Source organism: Eretmochelys imbricata, chromosome 1 (genome assembly GCF_965152235.1).
Source record: "Eretmochelys imbricata isolate rEreImb1 chromosome 1, rEreImb1.hap1, whole genome shotgun sequence".
In the NCBI taxonomy this organism is placed as follows: domain Eukaryota; kingdom Metazoa; phylum Chordata; order Testudines; family Cheloniidae; genus Eretmochelys; species Eretmochelys imbricata.
The window spans coordinates 271,180,118-271,202,494 of NC_135572.1; the positions used below are offsets into that span (position 1 = coordinate 271,180,118).

Sequence of the window (22,377 nt, forward strand, 5' to 3'; positions counted from 1 at the left end):
GTGAGACTTTGATGTTTGAAAGCATCATAGGTGGGTTTTTCTGGAATTTCTGTAAGGAATATCTTACCCCGGGTAGTGTGTGTTCTAAGTACATCACCTGGTGGGAGATTGCAATGGCTTCAAAAGAATAACTCCTGTCTGTGGGGTGTACATAGCAACAGCTGAACAAAGGAACCCCCTGCAACAAGGAAGTCCATGTTTACCCAAGAAATGAGAGTAGTGGCTGAAGGGGTAAGATTGTAGTATTTCCTTAAGCAAAAGTAGCATAAATAAAAGTAATAGAATCTCCCTGAAATATCTTCTCATGCATCAGGAAGACAGAGCACCAATTCTTTATCTGCATCTAATCTGTACAGCTATGCCATTTAGTGATTGTGAAAGTGCAGGAGTGATAACACTGGAAAGATTTGAGCTGGATCGTGTTGGAAACTGTTAAATGAGCTTTTCCTTCAAAGCTCTGCTTATGTATGGTCAATCCTGACTTATAGCACCCCCAGCTATTCCAGCAATGGTCCCCTCCACCCAGGGAAACTCAATCCTGTCATGCAGCTCTCCTCTTATTTCAGTTTTAGCCCATCTGAGAACAGAGTCTGATTATTATGCCAAAGGGACTCTCCAAACTCATTTCCTGTGTGATCTTCTCTATTATTGAACCCATTTCCCCAGGGTCTGCCTCTCAAGAAAGTTCTTGCACATGTGAGTGGGCTCAGGCACTCTGGGGGCCTCTTGTCTCCAGACAATACGCTACAGGGTAACTTGGAGAGGGATTGGGCAGTCACGTGTTTCTGTCTTGTTTGTGTCTCCGCAGGTGGGGAAATGGAAAGACAAGAGCCTCCAGATGAAGTATTATGTGTGGCCCCGCTTTGAGCTGTACCCTGATTCTGAGGAGCGTGAGGATGACCATCTGAGTATTGTGACCCTAGAGGAGGCGCCGTTCGTTATTGTGGAGAGTGTGGACCCACTAAGTGGCACCTGCATGAGGAATACGGTCCCCTGCCAAAAGCGCATCGTGACCGAGTACGCACTCACATGATCTTTCTCCTTCTGGCTCACTGTTCTCCACAAAGCAGGTGGAGCCTTCTTGGCTTGCCTTGATACTCTGCTCCAGCTAAGCCATCTGGGCTCTCTCAACCTGGCCCATGCTGCCTCTTGTCACTGGTACAGCCAGCCAGCCAAGCCCTGCAAGCTTGGCTCGTTTTGCCCCTCAGCAGTGGTACCACAAGCTAGGGTCTTCATGAGGAGTGTGTTCAGGGAGTGAGGGTAGGTGTTCTGGGAATAGAGCGGGGTTAGCAGAGGGAGTTCTCCTCAAACTTAATCCCTTATTATTGTGACTGGTCAGGAACAAGACGGACGAGGAGCCTGATTACGTCAAGAAATGCTGCAAGGGGTTCTGCATTGACATCCTCAAGAAAATCTCCAAGTCTGTCAAATTCACCTATGACCTCTACCTGGTGACCAATGGCAAGCATGGGAAGAAGATCAATGGGACGTGGAATGGAATGATTGGGGAGGTAAGCAATGAAGGGTGGGGCTGAACTTTACCCAGAGGCTGGGCTCTGGAGTCAGAGTCTAGTCCAAGTTCTGATTAGCTCCCCTTCCTGGGAAGGGGCAGATGAGACCTCATAAAAATGAATCCATTGTGGCATGCTCACTGCTGAACAATAGCTATAATCCCTCTCAGTTATTATTTATTATTTTTTACTGTGCCACATGTGTTTGGCACTTTACAATCAAATAAAAGGAGATGTCCTGTGATATCGCTCAAGGTACAACCTGGACTGTTGGACAGCTGTGTCCCCTCAGTTGTCCAGCCTTTCACACTGCTTCACTGTGAGAGCAGCCACTCCTGGCTTGCTCACACACAGCCTTCAGCATGTAAATTACCCCAAGCTATAGTGCAAGAGTGCTTCAGACAGATGGCCTTCCACCCTGGAATTATACTTCAGAGTAACACCAGCAAATTCCCAGTCCCAGACTTTCCCCCAGAAATGTGTGTCTTGTACTGCCCAGTACCGTCCTGGACAATGCACGCTCATAGAAAGTCCATCGTTTCATTAATAGAAAATGATATGCACTCATTTTGTTACCTCAAATGTCGTCCCCCAAACACTTCAATCCAAACACACTGGCTTAGATAAAACAATACAACGAGTTTATTAATGACAGAAAGATTTTAAGTGATTACAAGTAATAAGTCATAAAAACAGAATTGGTTACAAAGAAATAAAAGATAAAACACAAACTAATACCTAATTTAGCAAGCTAAGTGAATTTAAAGCAAAAAGATTTCTCATACCACATGCTTACAGCAGTCTAGCTGGCTTCCTTTAGGCAGGACCACTCCCACAGTTCAGTGATGCTTCTTTTGTCTTTCATGTGTGCTTGATGCCATGAGCAGAGATGAAGGGAGAGAGGTGATTTGGGAACTCTGTTCCTCTTTTTTATATCTCTTCCTCCTCTTTGAGAATCTTCTCCAGCTGGGGTTCAGATGGCAGCCAGTCTGTTTGCATAGGAACCTCCAGCTGTTCCATTGCCAAGATGTAAATCTCTTGCTCACACCCTTCTTACTGCCAAAGAATGGCTGCTTAATCAGGTGATAGTCCGTTTGATTATGTTGACACCTGGCCTAAGCATCAGTTTGCCTTTTGTCTCTAAGGTTTGTGCTGGGTTTTCTAAATTTGGAACGTATCTTATACAGTAGAATTTTATAATTTCACATACAATGTTGCCACATATATTTTACCAGGGCACTAATGTTCAGCAAATTACGAGTTTTCAAATGATACCTCACAAAGCACACTTTGTACAAAATTGATCATGGTCTTGTAAAGAGGATGAACATAAGGTTGCTGACTGTCACGTGTCCCTGCACCAAAGAGTTTATGATCTAAATTAAGGCAAGACATATAAGGGATAATGACAGACATTCATAGAAGGAAGAGAAGACAAGAACAACAGAAATAAGATAACTTTCCTTCTAGACGGATGATGTGTTTATCCTGAGAGCTGCACAGGTATACTTTAAATATCATTTTTTTAATACACACAACATTCTTTGAGTAGAAAATTAATATTTATAAGTCTCTTGGAAAAAGTATGTCTTGAAGAGAGATAAGAAAGAGGAAATGATGGAAGTAAGGACAGGGACAGAATTCCAGGCCTAAAGGAATGTATGAAAAGATAGGAGTGGGAGAAGATACTGATGGGGGTGGGGTCCTTAACTACGAGGCATGAGTGGAACCAGCCTCAGTAACTGTCTGTCTTTTTCCTTACCTGAGGTGGTCACCAAGCGGGCCTACATGGCGGTGGGATCCCTCACCATAAATGAGGAGCGTTCAGAGGTGGTGGACTTCTCTGTGCCCTTCATCGAGACAGGAATTAGTGTCATGGTATCACGTAGCAACGGGACTGTCTCACCTTCTGCCTTCCTAGGTAAGCTCTTCTCCTGAGGTGATGGTGAGGGGGAACTAGTGTAACGAAAAAGCAACCAAAGAGTCCTCGTGAGTCTCTGGACAGTCCCGAGGAAGGCGTTTCAGGGAAGGATTTTTTTTTCTTCAAGTTGTTTTATTTCAAAATCCCAAACAAGCAAAATCCAGGCAAATTCAAATACTCAAGGTCCAGGAGCTCCAGAATATTTGTCAGTCACCTTTAGGCACAGTATTAGCAAGGAGATGACTCACTTACAGCTCTCAGCCTACAGTACACAGTATCACTGTGGGTCTGTCTACACTGCTGTCAGAGGTTAACTGCAGCACGTGGGGCATACCTGACCTAGCTTTAATTTAGCTAACTCCAATAACAATAGCAGTGAGGTTAAGCCCACCCTGGGTGCCTACTTGAATGACTAGCCCATGCTGCCGTGGCCTCATTTCTATTGTTATGGGAGCTAGCTAGATCAAAGCTAGCTTGGGTATGTCTACATTGCTGCAGTCACAGTTCTGATTTTCAGGTAGGTGAGGTGCCCGTTGACTCAGCTAGTATCACTCCCAGTGAGTGTGAGCCAGAAGAAAAGTGGTACAGGTCCTCCTACCAGAACGTGTGCCTGTCCTTAGTGATAACACAATGAGGGTGGTAAGACATGGCTTTAGACATGTCACCCTACAAGGACACATTAACCTAAGCTCTCTTTGGCACAGTATCCAGTGGAAGATAAATATCTACCAGCATTTCTGAAAAAGATGGGGCACAATCCCTGTGGTAGGTCAAGATTCCACTCCCCAGTTCTAGTGTCCCAAGGTTGAGAGTGATCACTGAGTGCAGAGTTGCTGCTGTGTTTCCTCAAGCAGTTACTACATTCCTAATATTTACCGCTTTGCTTTATAAAATACGTTGAGATACAGCAAAGAATAAAAGGTGAGCTATAGGATCAGTCTGCTCTCTGACCCTGATTCTGCAAACACTTATCCATATGAAGTTACTCATGTACCTAAGGAAGATTATCTAAACCTCTTTGGGCTGGGAATCTCAGGAGATAATGCTTTTCTTATAAGCTTTCCAGTGTTCTGGCTTTGGCCAGGTCCTGAAATATCACTAGGAAATTTAAAACAGCAGCAGCAACAAAATCAACACAATGTTTTTGAACTTCAAATAGGTTTGGGTTCAAACTTTGACTGAAGGTTGTAGCAGGGTCATATTTGATCTGAACTCACTCAGCCCCATCACTGCCCCTTAAGCTTGGAGCAGGGCAGAAGGCAGCTTCGGTCAAACACTCACAGGACATGAACTGTAGCATTTCTAGTGCAGCCTGCGGGTCTCAATTGCCAAGCGGCAGGGTGGAACATTGGTAGAACTCCCATAATTCTGGCTGAACTGCAAAAACTTCAGGGATACAGTTTGGTTCAGGCAGGCACCCCAAAATCAAACTGCGTAGCTGAATCATATCCAAACCTGTTTGTTCCCCAGAAATGAGCTGAAGGACTTAATGGGACGAGCATTTCATCATTGCATTTGATAACATCTGGCCCTGCGATGAAAATGGAATAAAAAATGAACTAACTTTTTCCAGGCTCAGAAGCTTTGAGGCTTGATTTGAGGTGGGGGAGTGAAGGTTTTGGAGCTATTTCCTGTTCTGTGCAAACCAGTCCCCCCCGATCCCCAACCTCGACATGGAGCCCTCTGAGTGGGATAGTACGCTGCCTGTGGTGTGTCTGGCATTTCACCCTGTGCCCTGTTTTTCTCCTCTCCTGCCCAGAACCATTCAGTGCTGACGTATGGGTGATGATGTTTGTAATGCTGCTCATAATCTCTGCAGTGGCTGTCTTCGTCTTTGAGTACTTCAGCCCTGTGGGTTACAATCGGTGCCTTGCTGATGGCAGAGGTAAGAGATATATTCTTCTGTGCCCCAGACTTGAAATCCATTACCTGGGCGTGTCCCCACCCCATTTAGTTTTAAAGCTCTTTTGTTGACCAAACGTTGTGAGAGGACTGGGAAAGTGAGACATTGGTTTTCCTGGGGCTGAATGAGGAGTTATTTTGCAGGGCATGGGAGAATGGAGGGGGCAAGTCTGATCTCTCTCTGTGATGCTCAAAAGCCTTCTTCCCTGGGAGAAGAAGAGATGAGTCAGAGAAGCGGACAGAGAGGGATTTTTGCATTAGCAGAGATGGAATGCTCAGCAGTTAAGGTTGCTACTCTCTCCTTAATCTCACTCCATTATGAATTGGTCCTCAACCTAAGGCCTTCTATTTTGTCAGCACACTGGTCACTTAACAACAGCTGAACTCAGATGTTTGTTTGAAAATATGTTCACTTGCCTGCCAAGCCATTGCCTCCAGCTGATTTATACTACCAAGTTAGACAGCACTGACCAAAAAAAAAAAAAGAATGTGTAATGGAAATACAGACAGAGACTTAAGTATAACTGTGCCAGTGGGGACTTCTCTAATAACACTGAACTGTGGACAGCATGTATGGGCAGATGCACATATCTAAACAGATGTATGAGCAGATGAAAATAGCTTTGAGGTTAAAGGGAGAGACTAATACAGATGTGCAATCAGCTGCTGATATTAATACAGCTGTGCAGCCAGATGCAGATATTAAACTAGCTGTATGGGCAGATGCAATTAATAGTATGCCTGAATAGTCGTAAATATTACATGTTCGGACAGATGTTTTTGTTACTACAGATGTGTGTAATAGTGCAGATGTGGATGGCAGGTGCATATGTTACAGTGTTTGCTTGGTTTCCGCAAAAAGAAAAGCAGTACCTGTGGCACCTTAGAGACTAACCAATTTATTTGAGCATAAGCTTTTGTGAGCTACAGCTCACTTCATCGGATGCATGCAGTGGAAAATACAGTGGGGAGATTTATATACACAGAGAACATGAAATAATGGGTGTTACCATACACACTGTAACAAGAGTGATCAGGTAAGGTGAGCTATTACCAGCAGGAGAGAAAAAAAACCTTTTGTAGTGATAATCAAGGTGGGCCATTTCCATCAGTTGACAAGAACGTCTGAGGAACAGTGGGGGGTGGGAGGGGGATAGTTTTACTTTGTGTAATGACACATCCACTCCAAGCCTAACGTAATGGTGTCCAGTTTGGAAATTAATTCCAATTCAGCAGTCTCTCGTTGGAGTCTGTTTTTGAAGTTTTTTTGTTGAAGAATTGAGACTTTTAGGTCTGTAATTGAGTGACCAGAGAGATTGAAGTGTTCTCCGACTGGTTTTTGAATGTTATAATTCTTGACGTCTGACTTGTGTCCATTTATTCTTTTACGTAGAGTCTGTCCAGTTTGGCCAGTGTACATGGCAGAGGGGCATTGCTTGGTCACTAATGCTCTAGTTAAGGTTACTTTGATACTCCCATCACTGTGTGGTTCTGTGGTTGACAATGCAGTTGTGAAAATACGCAGTGAAATCAGTTGAGAGATTAGTGTTTTAGGGTGGAATTTTCAAATGCACTTACGGGTATGTCTACACTGCAATTAAAAACAGGCAGCTTGCCTGTGCCAGCTGATTCAAGCTTGTGGGGCTCAGGCTTAGAGGCTGTTTAATTGCAGTGTAGACGTTCGGACTCGGGCTGCAAGGTGGGAGGGTCCCAGAGCTTGGTCTTCAGCCCAAGCCCAAAAGTCTGCTCGGCAATTAAACAGCCCCTTAGCCCAAGCCCCTTAGCTGGAGTCAGCTGGCACAAGTCAGCGGCAGGTGTTTAATTACAATGTAGCTATACCCTTAGTGACCTAGGCACTGATAATCAGTGGGACTTGCGCCCCTAAATTATGAGGCCATTTTGAAAATCCCATTCTTAGCCTCTCTCTCCTCTTTTTTCTTAATAATAAATTAATGCAATGCACAAAACCATGCTAATGTCATATTAACATTACAGTTATAAGCACTCAGAAAGCCAGGAAGTTCAAAAAAGTATATTTCTCACCATAGCTAACTTGTCTCCATTTCATATGGAGGATCCAATTTTGACAGCTGAGACATCCCCATTGGAGTCAGCTGGAGTTGTGTGTGCACCTCCAAGGGTAGAAGTGGGCCACTTGCACTTAAAGTTATATTTTAAATAAAACAGTTAGTTATCTCGAAGGGCTAAGGTGTAGCTAGCCTGACGTGGGTGGAAGAGAAGGTGCAAGAAATCTTCCCTCCCTTGTGCTCCTCTGTAGAGGTCAGCGCTAGTCACCATAAACAGCACAAAGACTCTATCTAAGTGTAGCACCACTGCTGGCACTAGACGCTCCACCGATGCGGCAGGTGGGAGTATGGCCCTACCTTTTCAATACCGCACTGTGGGGGTTGGTGGATAGTGCACGGGGCTGGGACTCAGGAGACCTGGGTGCTATTCCTGACTTGGCCAGTGGACTTTGCTAGGTGACCTTGGGCAAGTCAGTTCCCCTCTTTGTGCCTCAGTTTAGCTATCTGTAAAATGGGGATAATGATCTGGACCTCCCTGTAAAGTGCTATATAGGAGCTAGATATTGTTACTATACCAGTTCGCTGAGCTGAGCTGACACCAGAGGGTCACATGGGCAGTGGAGCTCCCACTTGGACAGTTGCTTCCTGAGAAGAACTCTTGGAATAATTCCAATTATAATCTCTCTCCCAACCTTATGGGGGCAAACTCCAGTCTGTCTCTCAGAGATCTCTAGCACTGTGTCTAGTATATGCAGTGTGGAAGAGATAAGGTTGCCATAAGAACCTTACAGTTTTCATATTCTGAGTTTTCAAAATGATAAGCTGAGTGCTCCATTCCCAGATGTGTTTGTTATAGTTAGCGTGAGGTTCTACTCTGAAAAGTGACTATGTAAAAATAGCCCCTTCTTGCATGGCAGATCTGTTCCTTGCATGTCAGATTCAGAGTCAGAGCTGCTGACTTTCTGAAAAAGTAAGATCTGTCTGGTTTTTTACTACTGTCTGCCCCTCAGAGCCAACGCAGCTCAGGGAGATAGAGCTGGGCTCTGCATCATCAACATAATGGCAAAGGGAGATCCATTTGTAGGGCTACTTGTGCAACCCTGTGGTCTTCAGGTTGGGCACTTACTTATGCCTGGGCCAACCCACTAAGGGTGCTAGTTTGCATGCGCATCCCTGAGGGAGTAATTGGCGGGCAGTGGTGTTGAACAGCTGTAAGAGAGGGCAGAATTCATCTGGCAGAATCTTTATTGCTAGTGATGATGCCCAAAGCAGAAAGGAACAGTTTGACTTTCAGATTCCAGGGCCAGTTAGGAGTTAGAAAAAAGCATCTTTTTTCCTTGTAAACTGTACTAATTTGTCAACAAAATCCTGGAGACATGATAAACATGGAAGTCCACGTTGCCATTTATTACAAAGTCACTTTTCAGAGTGAGGCTGCACTTTAGTGCCACTGCAGGGACACATGTGAGTGCATTACAGCTGTGGGAACAGACAGAAATATTAATCCAGTGATCAAGTTGCATGAGTAAGTAGAACTGCAGATTGCTTATCCTGAGGTTTTCACTGCCTGTGTTTTATTCCTTGGTCACTCCAGAGCCAGGTGGACCCTCTTTCACCATTGGCAAAGCTATCTGGTTGCTGTGGGGTCTGGTGTTTAACAACTCGGTGCCAGTGCAGAATCCCAAAGGTACCACTAGCAAGATCATGGTGTCTGTGTGGGCCTTCTTTGCTGTCATCTTCCTGGCCAGTTATACTGCCAACCTGGCTGCCTTCATGATCCAAGAGGAGTACGTGGACCAAGTGTCTGGACTGAGCGACAAAAAGGTAACCGATCCATTCCAAACTTGAAAGCATCTTTCAGCCTCTCTAACCCATTCTAATTGGCAACAAATGTATTGATGCAGTGTCTGGGATAAACAGTGCTAAGACTGATCACTGAAACATAGTTGCACTTTACATGTTCAAAGCACTGTGCAAAGAACGATGGGGTAACAGTACCGGATATCATGTTATAAAATCTGTGGGCCAGATCCTCTGCTTGTATAAATGAGTAGAGATCTATTGACATTAGTCCATACACTGATTTACACCAATGGAGGGTCTGGTCCTGTATTTTAATGCTCACTGTTATGAATAGACACTTAAAAACTCAAAACAGAAATGCTTTTCTTTTCTGAACAGTTTTCTATCCCTTGTTTACACACACTAGTTTTTGTTATCTCAGACTAATCACTTATGCTGGGTGGTACACGTTGGTTTGCTCTGATGTGTGCAGGACAGTGCTCACTGGTTTGTTAGGGTAGGGTTGTTTATGAGCACTAGGCCGTGCACCATGGTTTATTTTTATTATATGGGTACTCATGAGTATGCTGCTGTGGGTTCTTGTTTGTTAGCCTGGAGTTTGTTGTTCAACCAAGGGCTGCTCAAATTGTTAATGTTGATAACTACAAAGTAATGCACATTGGAAAACGTAATCCTAACTATACATATACAATGATGGGGTTTAAATTAGCTGTTACCACTCAAGAAAGAGATCTTGGAGTCATTGTGAATAGTTCTCTGAAATCATCCCCTCAATGTGCAGCGGCAGTCAAAAAAGTGAACAGAAAGTTGGGAATGATCAAGAAAGGGATAGATAATAAAACAGAAAATATCATATTGCCTCTGTATAAATCCATGGTATGCCCACACCTTGAATACTGCATGCAGATATGGTTGCCCCATCTCAAAAAGGATATATTGGAATTGGAAAAGGTTCAGAAAAGGGCAAAAAAAAATGATTAGGGGTATAGAACGGCTTCCATATGAGAAGAGATTAATAAGACTGGGACATTTCAGCTTGGAAAAGAGGCAACACTAAGGGGGGATATGATAGAGGTCAATAAAATCATGAATGGTATAGAGAAGTAAATAAGGAAGTGTTATTTATTCCTTCGCATAATACAAGAACAAGGGGCCACCAACTGAAATTAATAGGTAGCAGGTTTAAAACAAACACAAGAAAGTATTTTTTCATGCAACGGACAGTCAACCTCTGGAACTCCTTGCCCGAGTATTGTGAAGGCCAATATTATAACAGGTTTCAAAAGGGAGCTAGATAGATTCATAGATGATAGGTCCAGCAATGGCTATTAGCTAGGATGGGCAGGAATGCTGTCCCTAGCCCCTGTTTGCCAGAAGCTGGGATTGGGTGACAGGGCAGGGATCACTTGATGATAACCTGTCCGTTCATTCCCTTTGGGGCACCTGCCATTGGCCACTGTCAGAGGACGGGATACTGGGCTTGATGGACCTTTGGTCTGACCGAGTATGGCCGTTCTTATGATTTATTGCTGTAGGGTGGCCTCTAAACATGAAGCTGCAAACCCTTTTGTTATCATATGATGACTAGTGAGAACTTGACTCTACACGCTGGCTTGCTATTGCAAACCTGGCTTGTTATTGTCAAGGCCCCATCTATTCCATGACAAGATAGACTCAGTTCTGGGGCCAGGTCCCCTAGTGTAGGCAATACTTCTGTGCAGCAGCCTGGAAGTTCTGTGACAGATTCATGTACATTTTTTTAAAATAGCATTTTTAAAGGAATGAAATACGTCAATGAATAACCCCAATCCATACAGTAGCCCTTGTGGTGTTTGTTTTGATAATATTTTCACTTTGTTTCATGCTGTCTCCACATTCTCACATTTCAGCTTTTTGTATTGACAACATGTTACTGCAGGCTAGAAGCAGTCAGGCAGAAAGCTGGAAGTTTTGGCAGCTGGGTAAGGGATAATTGGGGCTTTTGACACCAGAGAAAGGCTGGGCATTGTACGGGATTGTGGGATAAACATGCTAGCTGGAAGTTTCTACTAAAATGATCATCACTAAAACAGTTAAGTGTTGCCATTAATGTATTGTTATTAGGTTTCACCATTAACAACCCATTGAACTGAGTGCACCTCCAAGTCTTGTTTCAGGATGCCTGCAGACTCAGGAAGACAACTACTCATCTGTTTGCACTCTATGCGTATTTTTAAGATATTCTTCACACCCATGAGGAGGTGTGTATAAAATATGAAGTTGATTCTGAGGCAAATTACACAGCTTCAGATTCATGGAGGGCACTGGACCTTGGCCATATTGTTGAAGATGTTATTGTAGGGTTGCTGGAATGAAGTGGGTCTGGGTACTCTTTCTCCCACTTTGTTCATACATTTATAATTGTTCTGGATATTTTCTACACAACAACCCAAGTTTATCAGAACAGAGAAGATAGACAGAACATGCTCAGCTAATCAGTGTGTCACACAAAAATGGCTTTCAGTGCCGATGGTGCATTGGGGTTAGAATTGCAAAGTTTTGCAACAAAATCTGGAACCAGGTGCAACTGGCAGCAACAATTCAGGGGTTTCATATCATCTCAGGCCCAAGCTTTACTCTGCAATGTACCCTGCCTATGCCAAGTGAGGGGGAGGCCAGGAAAGCTCTACTTCAGCCAAAAGCCCTCTAAGTAAATAAGCTAGGACTACATCTTAATAGATTTTCACTCACGTCACACCTGAAGAGGCACAAAGAAGCAATGACAGAATTTTCAAGCAGCAATCCATATGTCCTTGAGCAGTTGTTAAATGCCCTAGTCTATCTGGTTGAAATTCACCCCTGTGCAGAGGGCCCCCCACAAAGTTCATATATCACTTATGACCCACTTACACTCTCAATACAGGGTTTAAATAGAACTTGAATGCTGCATTGTCCCAGTTGATTAGGCAGAAGGGATACTGTGAGGAGACAATAGCTGACAAACCAAAGAAAGCCAAGAAGAGAACAAATGTAAATCCTTGCAAGGAGTCAAGGGCACCTAGGCTTCCTGGGAGTCTCTTTCCCCAACATGCTAAATCATGGAAATCTTGCCCTTGGCAGTCACTGGGGCAGCAAAAACCTCCCAGCCGGTCACATTTTCTGGAGAGGGACAGGTGCCTCTAGCAAGACATAGGTCAGGGGACAAAATAGCCCAAGCTAATGCTGAGGGTCTGGTCACTGTAAGGGATATTGGCCTTCCTCTCGGAGACTTCTTGAACCTGCTAGCAAAAGCCTTTAATAGCATGAAGATCGTAGGTTGAGGATCCCAGCACCTTAACTGTGGAGGAGTCCAACATGCCAGATGTAATAAGAAGGAAAAAGAGACTATCACCAGCTGTGGCTTTCTATCATCGGTCAAGTTCAAGGCAACTACTGTTGAGTACATTTCCACTGATAGTGTCTCCTTGGATGTAAGGATCTGCTCTAGAAAAGGTGCTAGACCAGGGGTGGGCAAACTACGGCCCATGGGCTGGATCGCCAGCCATTTTAAGCTGGCCCTTGAGCTCCTGCTGAGGAACGGGGTCTAGGGCTTACCCCGCTCTAGCCGGGGAGCAAGCTCAGGGGCCGCTCCACACGGCTCCCGGAAGCAGCCACATGGCCCTGCTCTGGTGGTCCAGCCGGTGAGCAGGGTTGGGGGCCACTCCATGCAGCTCCCGGAAGCCAAGGCATGGCCCCCCTCCGGCTCCTGTGCGCTCCAATAGCCCCGTTCCAATGTCCCCCTCCAGTGCTCCAATGGAAGCTGTAGGGGCAGTGCCTGCAGACAGGGCAGCGTGCAGAGCCGCCTGGCTGCCCCTCAGTGTAGAAGCTGGAGAAGGGACATGCCGCTGCTTCCAGAAGCCGCTTGAGGTAAGGGCCACCTGGAGCCTGCACCCCTGAGCCTCTCCCCACACCCCAACCCTCTGCCCCAGCCCTGATCCCCCTCCTGCCCGTGCAGGAGGGGGCTTCGGGCTGGGGTGAGGGAGTGGTGGGTGAAGGCTCTGGCTGGGGGTGCGGGCTCTGGGGTGGGGCTGGGGATGAGGAGTTTGGGGTGTAGGAGGGTGCTCTGCCTCAGTTCCAGCCTAGAGCACCCTCCTACACCCCAAACTCCTCATCCCAAGCCCCACCCCAGAGCTCGCACCCCCAACCAGAGCCCTCACCCCTCCACCCCCCATTCTCCCAGCCTGAAGCCCCCTCCTGCACCCTGAACTCCTCATTTCTGGCCCCACCCTGGAGCCCGCACCCCCAACCAGAGCCCTCACCTCCTCCCTCACCCCAACCCCAATTTTGTGAGCATTCATGGCCCGCCATACAATTTCTATTCCCAGACGTGTCCCTGGGCCAAAAAGTTTGCCCACCCCCATGCTATACTCTCAGTTTTGTCTTCCCCAGACCTCTCTCTCCAGTAGCCCCTAATAATATCAATTTAAATAAACTGTTCAGGAAGGACAGGGAGGCCAGAAAAGGTGGGGGAGTTGCACTGTATGTAAGGGAACAGTATGACTGCTCAGAGCTCAAGTATGAAACTGCAGAAAAACCTGAGAGTCTCTGGATTAAGTTTAGAAGCGTGAGCAACAAGGGTGATGTCATGGTGAGAGTCTGCTATAGACCACCGGACCAGGGGGATGAGGTGGACGAGGCTTTCTTCCGGCAACTCGCAGAAGTTACTAGATCGCACACCCTGGTTCTCATGGGCGACTTCAATCATCCTGATATCTGCCGAGAGAGCAATACAGCGGTGCGCAGACAATCCAGGAAGTTTTTGGAAACTGTAGGGGACAATTTCCTGGTGCAAGTGCTGGAGGAACCAACTAGGGGCGGAGCTCTTCTTGACCTGCTGCTCACAAACCAGGAAGAATTAGTAGGGGAAGCAAAAGTGGATGGGAAGCTGGGAGGCAGTCACCATGAGATGGTCGAGTTCAGGATCCTGACACAAGGAAGAAAGGAAAACAGCAGAATACGGACCCTGGACTTCAGAAAAGCAGACTTTGACTCCCTCTGGGAACTGATGGGCAGGATCCCCTGGGAGAATAACATGAGGGGGAAAGGAGTCCAGGAGAGCTGGCTGTATTTTAAAGAATCCTTATTGTGGTTACAGGGACAAACTATCCCGATGTGTAGAAAGAATAGTAAATATGGCAGGCGACCAGCTTGGCTTAACAGTGAAATCCTTGATGATCTTAAACACAAAAAAGAGGCTTACAAGAAGTGGAAGATTGGACAAATGACGAGGGATGAGTATAAAAATATTGCTCGGGCATGTAGGAATGAAATCAGGAAGGCTAAATCACACCTGGAGTTGCAGCTAGCAAGAGATATTAAGAGTAACAAGAAGGGTTTCTTCTGGCAACGAGAAGAAAGCCAAGGAAAGTGTGGGCCCCTTACTGAATGAGGGAGGCAACCTAGTGACAGAGGATGTGGAAAAAGCTAATGTACTCAATGCTTTTTTTGCCTCTGTCTTCACGAACAAGGTCAGCTCCCAGACTACTGCACTGGGCAGCACAGCATGGGAAGGAGGTGGCCAGCCCTCTGTGGAGAAAGAAGTGGTTCGGGACTATTTAGAAAAGCTGGACGTGCGCAAGTCTATGGGGCCGGATGCGTTGCATCCGAGACTGCTAAAGGAATTGGCGGATGTGATTGCAGAGCCATTGGCCATTATCTTTGAAAAATCATAGCGATCGGGGAAAGTCCCGGAAGACTGGAAAAAGGCTAATGTAGTGCCCATCTTTAAAAAAGGAAAGAAGGAGGATCCTGGGAACTACAGACCAGTCAGCCTCACCTCAGTGCCCGGAAAAATCATGGAGCATGTCCTCAAGGACTCAATTCTGAAGGACTTAGAAGAGAGGAAAGTGATCAGGAACAGTCAGCATGGATTCACTAAGGGAAAGTCATGCCTGACTAATCTAATTGCCTTCTATGATGAGATAACTGGTTCTGTGGATGAAGGGAAAGCAGTGGACGTGTTATTCCTCGACTTTAGCAAAGCTTTTGACACGTTCTCCCACAGTATTCTTGTCAGCAAGTTAAAGAAGTGTGGGCTGGATGGATGCACTACAAGGTGGGTAGAAAGTTGGCTAGATTGTCGGGCTCAACGGGTAGTGATCAATGGCTCTATGTCTAGTATCTATGTCTAGCCGGTATCTAGCGGAGTGCCCCAAGGGTCGGTCCTGGGGTCGGTTTTGTTCAATATCTTCATTAATGATCTGGAGGATGGTGTGGATTGCACCCTCAGCAAGTTTGCGGATGACACTAAACTGGGAGGTGTGGTAGATATGCTGGAGGGTAGGGATAGGATACAGAGGGACCAAGACAAATTGGAAGATTGGACCAAAAGAAATCTGATGAGGTTCAACAAGGAGAAGTGCAGAGTCCTGCACTTAGGACGGAAGAATCCAATGCACCGCTACAGACTAGGGACCGAATGGCTAGGCAGCAGTTCTGCAGAGAAGGGCCTAGGGGTGATAGTGGACGAGAAGCTGGATATGAATCAACAGTGTGCCCTTGTTGCCAAGAAGGCCAATGGCATTTTGGGGTGTATAAGTAGGGGCATTGCCAGCAGGTCGAGGGACGTGATCATTCCCCTCTATTTGACATTGGTGAGGCCTCATCTGGCCTACTGTGTCCAGTTTTGGGCCCCACACTACAAGAAGGATGTGGAGAAATTGGAGAGAGTCCAGCGAAGGGCAACAAAAATGATTAGGGGTCTGGAACACATGACTTATGAGGAGAGGCTGAGGGAACTGGGATTGTTTAGTCTACGGAAGAGAAGAATGAAGGGAGATTTGATAGCTGCTTTTAAGTACCTGAAAGGTGGATCCAAAGAGGATGGATCTAGACTATTCTGAGTGATAGCAGATGACAGGACAAGGAGTAATGGTCTCAAGTTGCAGTGAGGTAGATTTAGGTTGGATATTAGGAAAAACTTTTTCACTAGGAGGGTGGTGAAACACTGGAATGCGTTACCTAGGGAGGTGGTGGAATCCCCTTCCTTAGAAGTTTTTAAGGTCAGGCTTGACAAAGCCCTGGCTGGGATGATTTAGTTGGGGATTGGTCCTGCTCTGGGCAGGGGGTTGGACTAGATGACCTCCAGAGGTCCCTTCCACCTCTGATATTCTATGATTCTATGATTCTAAATGACCCAGTCTTGTAGAGACTGTCTTCTTCAGGACCTCTCCTAACGTTTTTCTTCAGAGGCCCTGCTAGTGCTATGCAAGGATCTTACCAAACTTCTAAAGTTCACCCCCCTTTCTCCTCTGCCTGATGCTGATTTGCTCCCTGCTCTCTCTGAGGCGAATAAGCTTGACAGTTCTACTCTTTTCTAGCCTGCTGTCCAAAAATTAAGACATGGGCTGCTCACTGTACTTCATCTGTTAATTCCTCCAGATGATAAGGCTTCCTGCTTATAGAATCATGTTCTGTGTTGTGGTCCCTAAAGTAGATTCAGTTGTAGCCAATTTGGGGGAGGGAAATCCACTATCCATTGAAAGAAATGTTGGCTCCGAGAATCCCCTAAGCAAATGTGTGGATGATCTTTTAAAAAGGTCCCAAGAAGTCTCCTATTGCCATTTAACCCTTTCCATTCACCCTCTCTACTCAGAGAGGGCTGTGAGTGACTCACTGAACTACACTGCTCTGCCGGGAACTGTTGACATTGCTGTTAACCCAGGTGATTCTTACCTTGGTCTGACCATCCGGGTCAGCCTGGCCTAGGTGTGCACATCCCCACAGTAAAGCCTGATCCACACTACTGGACCTTCACTATTTCTGCACTTGCCCTAATGTGTCATTGGGTATATCCCATGGTTCTTTGTGCTGAGACAAGCTAGGTTTTTTTCCCAGTCAATTGTGTCAATTGCAGGAGAACGTCTCTGTCCCTTAGAGGGCAGTTGTGGGAAGGGAATGGAGAACTGTCATCACGCAAGTGATTTAGCCTGTGTCCTCACTGCAAAGTGGGTGGATTTCTACCTGAGTGAAAGCCTCCACTCTAATTCTAGCCTACAGCCCCCGATGCACCAGCTAGCTTGGGTGGACAGCACCATTAAACTCAGGTGAGATTGTTTTGTGTGTGTGGATGAGAAAGGAATTAAGGGCAACACCCGAGTAAGAGTCCAAGTTAGCTCATACCCTTAGAGAGGAAATTCTCTGCCCTTCTGGTTCATTCAGCCAGTGGAACCCAGGCTGTCTTCCTGGTGATGTGAAGTCGTGCTAGAGGAGCATCACAGCACAAAACTCAGTGCAAGCCATAAATGCTTACTCTTCAGGGCTCACTGAGGAGAGGCTGAGGCCAGCTGTGAGACAGTAGACTCTCACCATCACATAGAAAGTTCAGTGGATGTTTTCCTGAGTTATGATCAGCTCCTTGGCTCTGGGCACAATTTATTAACAACCTTTTCCTTGCAGCACCCTCCTTCCTGGCTGTTCCTGGGGTATTACACTCCACTGGCCATCCAGCTGCGGGTTGCACATGAACTATGTTCTCTCAGTCTTCTCTCAGGTTGCTAAGGTGGCTGGGGCCTCTGGCCAAACCCCAAAGTCCATCCCTTCCAGGGTATTGTCTCCTCTCCTTGCCACAGCACTCCCTCAGCAACAGCACTTCTTCAGCCTCACACCCTTCTTGGGTGTCTTCAGCAGCAACACCATCCCTCCCTGTTACAGCCCTGCTTGTAGGAGTAGGAACAGGCAGCTTCCAGCAACCAGCCTCTTTCCTCTCCCAGGACTCCTCTTTTTGTGCCCCACAGCAGTCCTGGCTCTTGGCCACCAGGGAGGCAAGCCAAAATTGGCCCAGGTGCCGCTGAGTTCTCAACCTTCTTAAAAGACCAGCTCAGCCTGTGAGACCAGGACACCTGGCAGGTGCACTGAGCTAGAGTCTCTCCTGAGCTAAGATCTGCTTGATGCTACACAGGGGAGTTGGGATCTGGCTACAGCTCCCGGATTCTCCAGTGGCTGTGGCTGCAGTGTAAATGAATGAAGCCTAGGGGCTGCTGCTATCATGGTGAGAGGCAGCATTTGGTCCCTATGGGACCATATTCCAGCTGTAAATTGGCATTGTGGAGCACATCTTATACCTTTCTCCATTTGTCCACATAATCCGGCATGCCCACCTGCCATGCCCCTCCATCCTCTGACTGTTGGGGCAGTTGGTGTCAGAGCCAACTCTGAGGGCTTTATCCCAGCTGAAAATTCCCCTCTGTCTGGGGATGTTCAGCTTGGCAGCTATGGTCAGATTCCGGCTCCTTTGTGATATGATCTGAGCAGCACAAAGGGGTCAGAACAGCAGCAGTGAATCTTGCCCTCTGATTCATACTCAAGGCTGGCAATCATTGCTCTCAATTTAGGAGCCACTGGGAAGGCCCTGTTTGCCGTCACGGAGTCTTTCTTTCAGGGCCGACTCTAGTCACCGGCTAAGCAAGCTGGTGCCTGGGGCGGCTCTGCTGAAGGGGCGGCACTCTGGCAGCAGCCCCGACGGCAATTTGGCGGCAGCTCCCTCCGATGTTCCTGTTCTCTCCGGCAGCGGCATATTCGGCAGGGGTTTTGGGTTTTTTTGCTGCTCGGGGCGGCAAAAAACATAGAGCTGGCTCTGCTTTCTTTCATGCAGGCCAGGAAGTCCTAGTCTGGACAGACAACTCAGCAATTGTGGCCTGCTTGAACTACCAGGAAGTGCTCAAAGTCCAAGCTTCTGCTTTAGCGAGGTCAATAGAAATCTAACCGCTCTGCGGGCTCTCCTCTTCCAGGGAGGTAAATCACCTCACAGGAGTCCATGCGTTCCAGTTCCTAGTGTCCCGATAGGGTCTACCCCTCTTGTAGCTGTTTGCCTTCTTGCCAAATGTCCCTGCTTCAGAGTTCTGCATCCAGCTCCTGGGCCTGGGTTTTTCCTGGCTTTAATCAGGGGTCATAACCTGGTTTCTGGTAATAAGTGTTTCAGACGGGCTTGGAGAAAGAAGTAGCTGCTGTAGCTCAGGTTTCTGAAGGCAATAAATACAGAAATCGGAACATAAATGAAATAATATTTGAAATAATCTGCTAGCTACAAACACATTTCCATTCATATACCGTAGTAATAGAAGAAAAGCAAATGTGAACGGTCAGCAGTGCATACAAATAGTGCCCGTAGAGATGAGATAAATTAATTAAAAATAAATTCAAGAAAATAAATAGCGTTTATACTTTGGTTGAAAATGCCTAAGAACCTAGCAAAGCAAAGCACCAAAATGATCATCTCATAATTGACATAAAGTGCACAGAAATGGCCATCTAGCTCCTGGTAAATTAATGTAGCTTGTCTAGGTTTCACATGTATTTACAATTTTTTAAGAAGTTAATGAAATGTTAAGGTGAAAGCCCCATGGGCTATGCAGTACATTAAATCTGAGTTATATGACCAGGCCCTCAGATATGCAAAGCACTTAAGCATGTGCTTAACTTTGAGCATGTGACTAACCACATTAAAGTCAATGGACTGCAACTCACATGATTAAAGCTAAGCACATGCCCAAGTGTTTTGCTGGGCTCTGTGGTCATATATAGCAGATCTCTGCTCAGGAGGAGGCTAGGAAGAATGCCAGGTGGGAACCTCCTATGTTGACAGATCTCCTAAGGAGCGCAGCAGTAGGGCTCATCTTCTTTGCACCTTAAAAGACCTGCAGGAGGGGAAACTTCTGGCCATGTGGCTTGGAGGTAGTAGTGGAACTTGTAGGAGGGCACTTAACACTAACACAATTTTTTTTTGTGTGCTATTTGTGTGGATTTATGTGACAAAAAGAGGCTTGTGTGCAGCAACTTGAACAGGTAGAAATTGTGCAGCTGGTTTCGTGGCAGCACAATTGTGCTGTTCAAGCGACCTCAGCTGAGGTTATGAGTTAGCTGGACAAAAGTCAGGCAATTCATAGTTAAAGATCACACAGCAACTTTAACTCTGTAGTGTTGCATGTAAAGCAGGGTTTATCTCACATGCTCATAGAATCCTGGCTTATGTCACATCCTATTTGGAAACCAGAATTCTGTAATGGAATAGGATTGTACTTCTTTCTCCACTGCTTCTCCAGCAAGACTGTTTGTCATACATAAGTTGAACTGTGTGCTGTGTTCTGTGTAAAAGTAGCCTTTCTAGTTAATATTAGATGCACATCTGCAGAGCTTTCTATCACTGCATAATATAGTATATGTGTATGAACTGTACAACACAAGTTTTAGAGTCAAGGTTCACTTTTAACTCTGAATTTCTCGACTTTTATGCCATCTGATGATCTCTCTGCATATCATTATAAATTGTGAGTTACTAAGATGTGTAATAACAGTCAAACTGGAATTTCTTATTCCCCCTTATACATACAGTGAGTTACAGCACAAATTGTACAGTCTTCACGCTGGGCTTGATTTTCAGGTTTCAGTGAGATCCTCAAAACAAGCCACTGTGCTTGAAGAAAATTGGTTTTGAAGCTATGGATGTTTAAAATCGGCAGGGTTTGAAACATTCTCTTTCTCCCTATCCCCTTTCTTCTTTCATTTCCTTCTTTTTTTAAACCTCCGCTCAAACAAGAATGATTTGGGACATGGCGAGGCTATGATGCGCTTTAGCTTTGACTCACAGGATCCTCTCTCTTCCATGGCTCTGCAGGGGCTAATGGCAGTAAAAACTTCTAATGCGGCTCTTCAGAATTAACGGCAGTACAAATGTGGTTCTGTCAGGAATTTCAGCAGATGAGACACAGGGGGAGCAAATGTGCTGAGTAAGTCTCTGGGTTTGATTCATCCCTTCAAGCAAAGGGAGATGCAACTTCTTGGGCTTTGCTGTGCTCATGGCAGAATGACGGGATTCACTCTATCCCTAACTTCCTCTGTGTTAGGTAGGATGGCAGACTAGATGTTCACAGTGGTCCCATCTGGCCTTGGAATCTGTGAATCTACCCTTACTGAACTTGGCACATCACTGGCATCACTCGCTATTTTCTGACCCTTTTTCTCTTGTAATCTTCATTCGGTATTAACCCTTTGGGGATTGCAGCTTTATTTGGCCACCTACCTGTTCATTTGGCTGGCAGCCTGGGAAATGCCAGCCGTCTGAGAGTTGTAATAAAAAGGAACGATGATTCGTTCTGTTTCCTGCTTCCGAATAAGCCAGCAGAGGAAGGAAAAAAGATTATTTTTATTGATTAGTTATGTCGTTTTGGAACAACATAACTAATCAATAAAATGTGCATGGCACTTTGCAGCCAAATGAAAGACAATGGCTCTGCTGCCTTAGGAGAGTTTACAGTCTGTGAGCTGTGAACTGCTTCATGCATCTCAATGGGCTTTTAACTCTGAAGCTCCATGATCCGAGAAAGAGAGAACGTGGGTGACATGAAAAGAGACCATTGGGTTGCTTGGGTTAGCAATGGGCACAACCTGATGCTACATTTATCTTTTCAATAATGTAGATTGCAAGCTGTATGGGGCAGGGACTCTGTTTTACTATGTATTTATACAAAGCCTAGTGAAAGGTAGCCCTGATTCTTACCGGGACCTTTGGATGATACTGCAGTATAAGTAATGGTCATTTTTAAAGTTACTCTGAAGAGAATTCTACTGTTTACAATTACTCAGGTTAAAATCCGGGTTCCCCTGAAGTCAATGGGGCCAGGCTTTCATCTCAGAGTCCAGTACTCCATGCCCATGTGCAGATCAGCTTGCAGCAGGGGCAGGTTAGCCACTACTAGCACGCTGTTCCATCATCACATACCTTTGAATATAAATCCCAGAACTTCATTGGCCTTCTTTAGTAAAGCTGGTCAGAAATTGAATTTTTTACAAAAATATGGGTAAAAAATGTGTCTCCTTGATGTGTCAGAAAACTTAATATTTTTGATCAGCTCTATTCATTACAGTCAGATTGTTTTTCAAACTCCTGTGTAATGTGCTGTCCACTGTCACCCCTGGATCTTTTTCACTATTATTGAACCCCAGGCTTCTCCCTTCCATTGAATATCTATGCTTCTGATTATATTTCCCCTAACATATGCGTGTGCATTTTTCCAAGTGGAATCTCACTTTATTTCCTTCTCACTGTTTGCCTGGGAGTTTATTACACGTCTTTTTCCCCCATTGTATTTTAATAGGAGGTTGACTGCATAATAGAGAATGTATGGTAGGATTTCATGTTGGGAGGAGTGGCCCATAGAATGAATGACCCACACCCTCTACACATGCATGTGCACAAATA

At 45.7% G+C, this 22,377-nt stretch overlaps 1 protein-coding gene across 1 annotated transcript in view; it reads left to right on the top strand.

Annotated features, from left to right (window-relative positions):
• The window catches only part of GRIN2B (glutamate ionotropic receptor NMDA type subunit 2B), a 223,791-nt gene that overhangs the window by 177,831 nt on the left and 23,583 nt on the right, over positions 1-22,377 (top strand). The window contains exons 4-8 of the mRNA XM_077807613.1: positions 809-1,017; positions 1,340-1,511; positions 3,279-3,432; positions 5,192-5,317; positions 8,956-9,185. Coding sequence (XP_077663739.1) covers positions 809-1,017; positions 1,340-1,511; positions 3,279-3,432; positions 5,192-5,317; positions 8,956-9,185 — 891 coding nt within the window. The remainder of the gene's footprint in view (positions 1-808; positions 1,018-1,339; positions 1,512-3,278; positions 3,433-5,191; positions 5,318-8,955; positions 9,186-22,377) is intronic.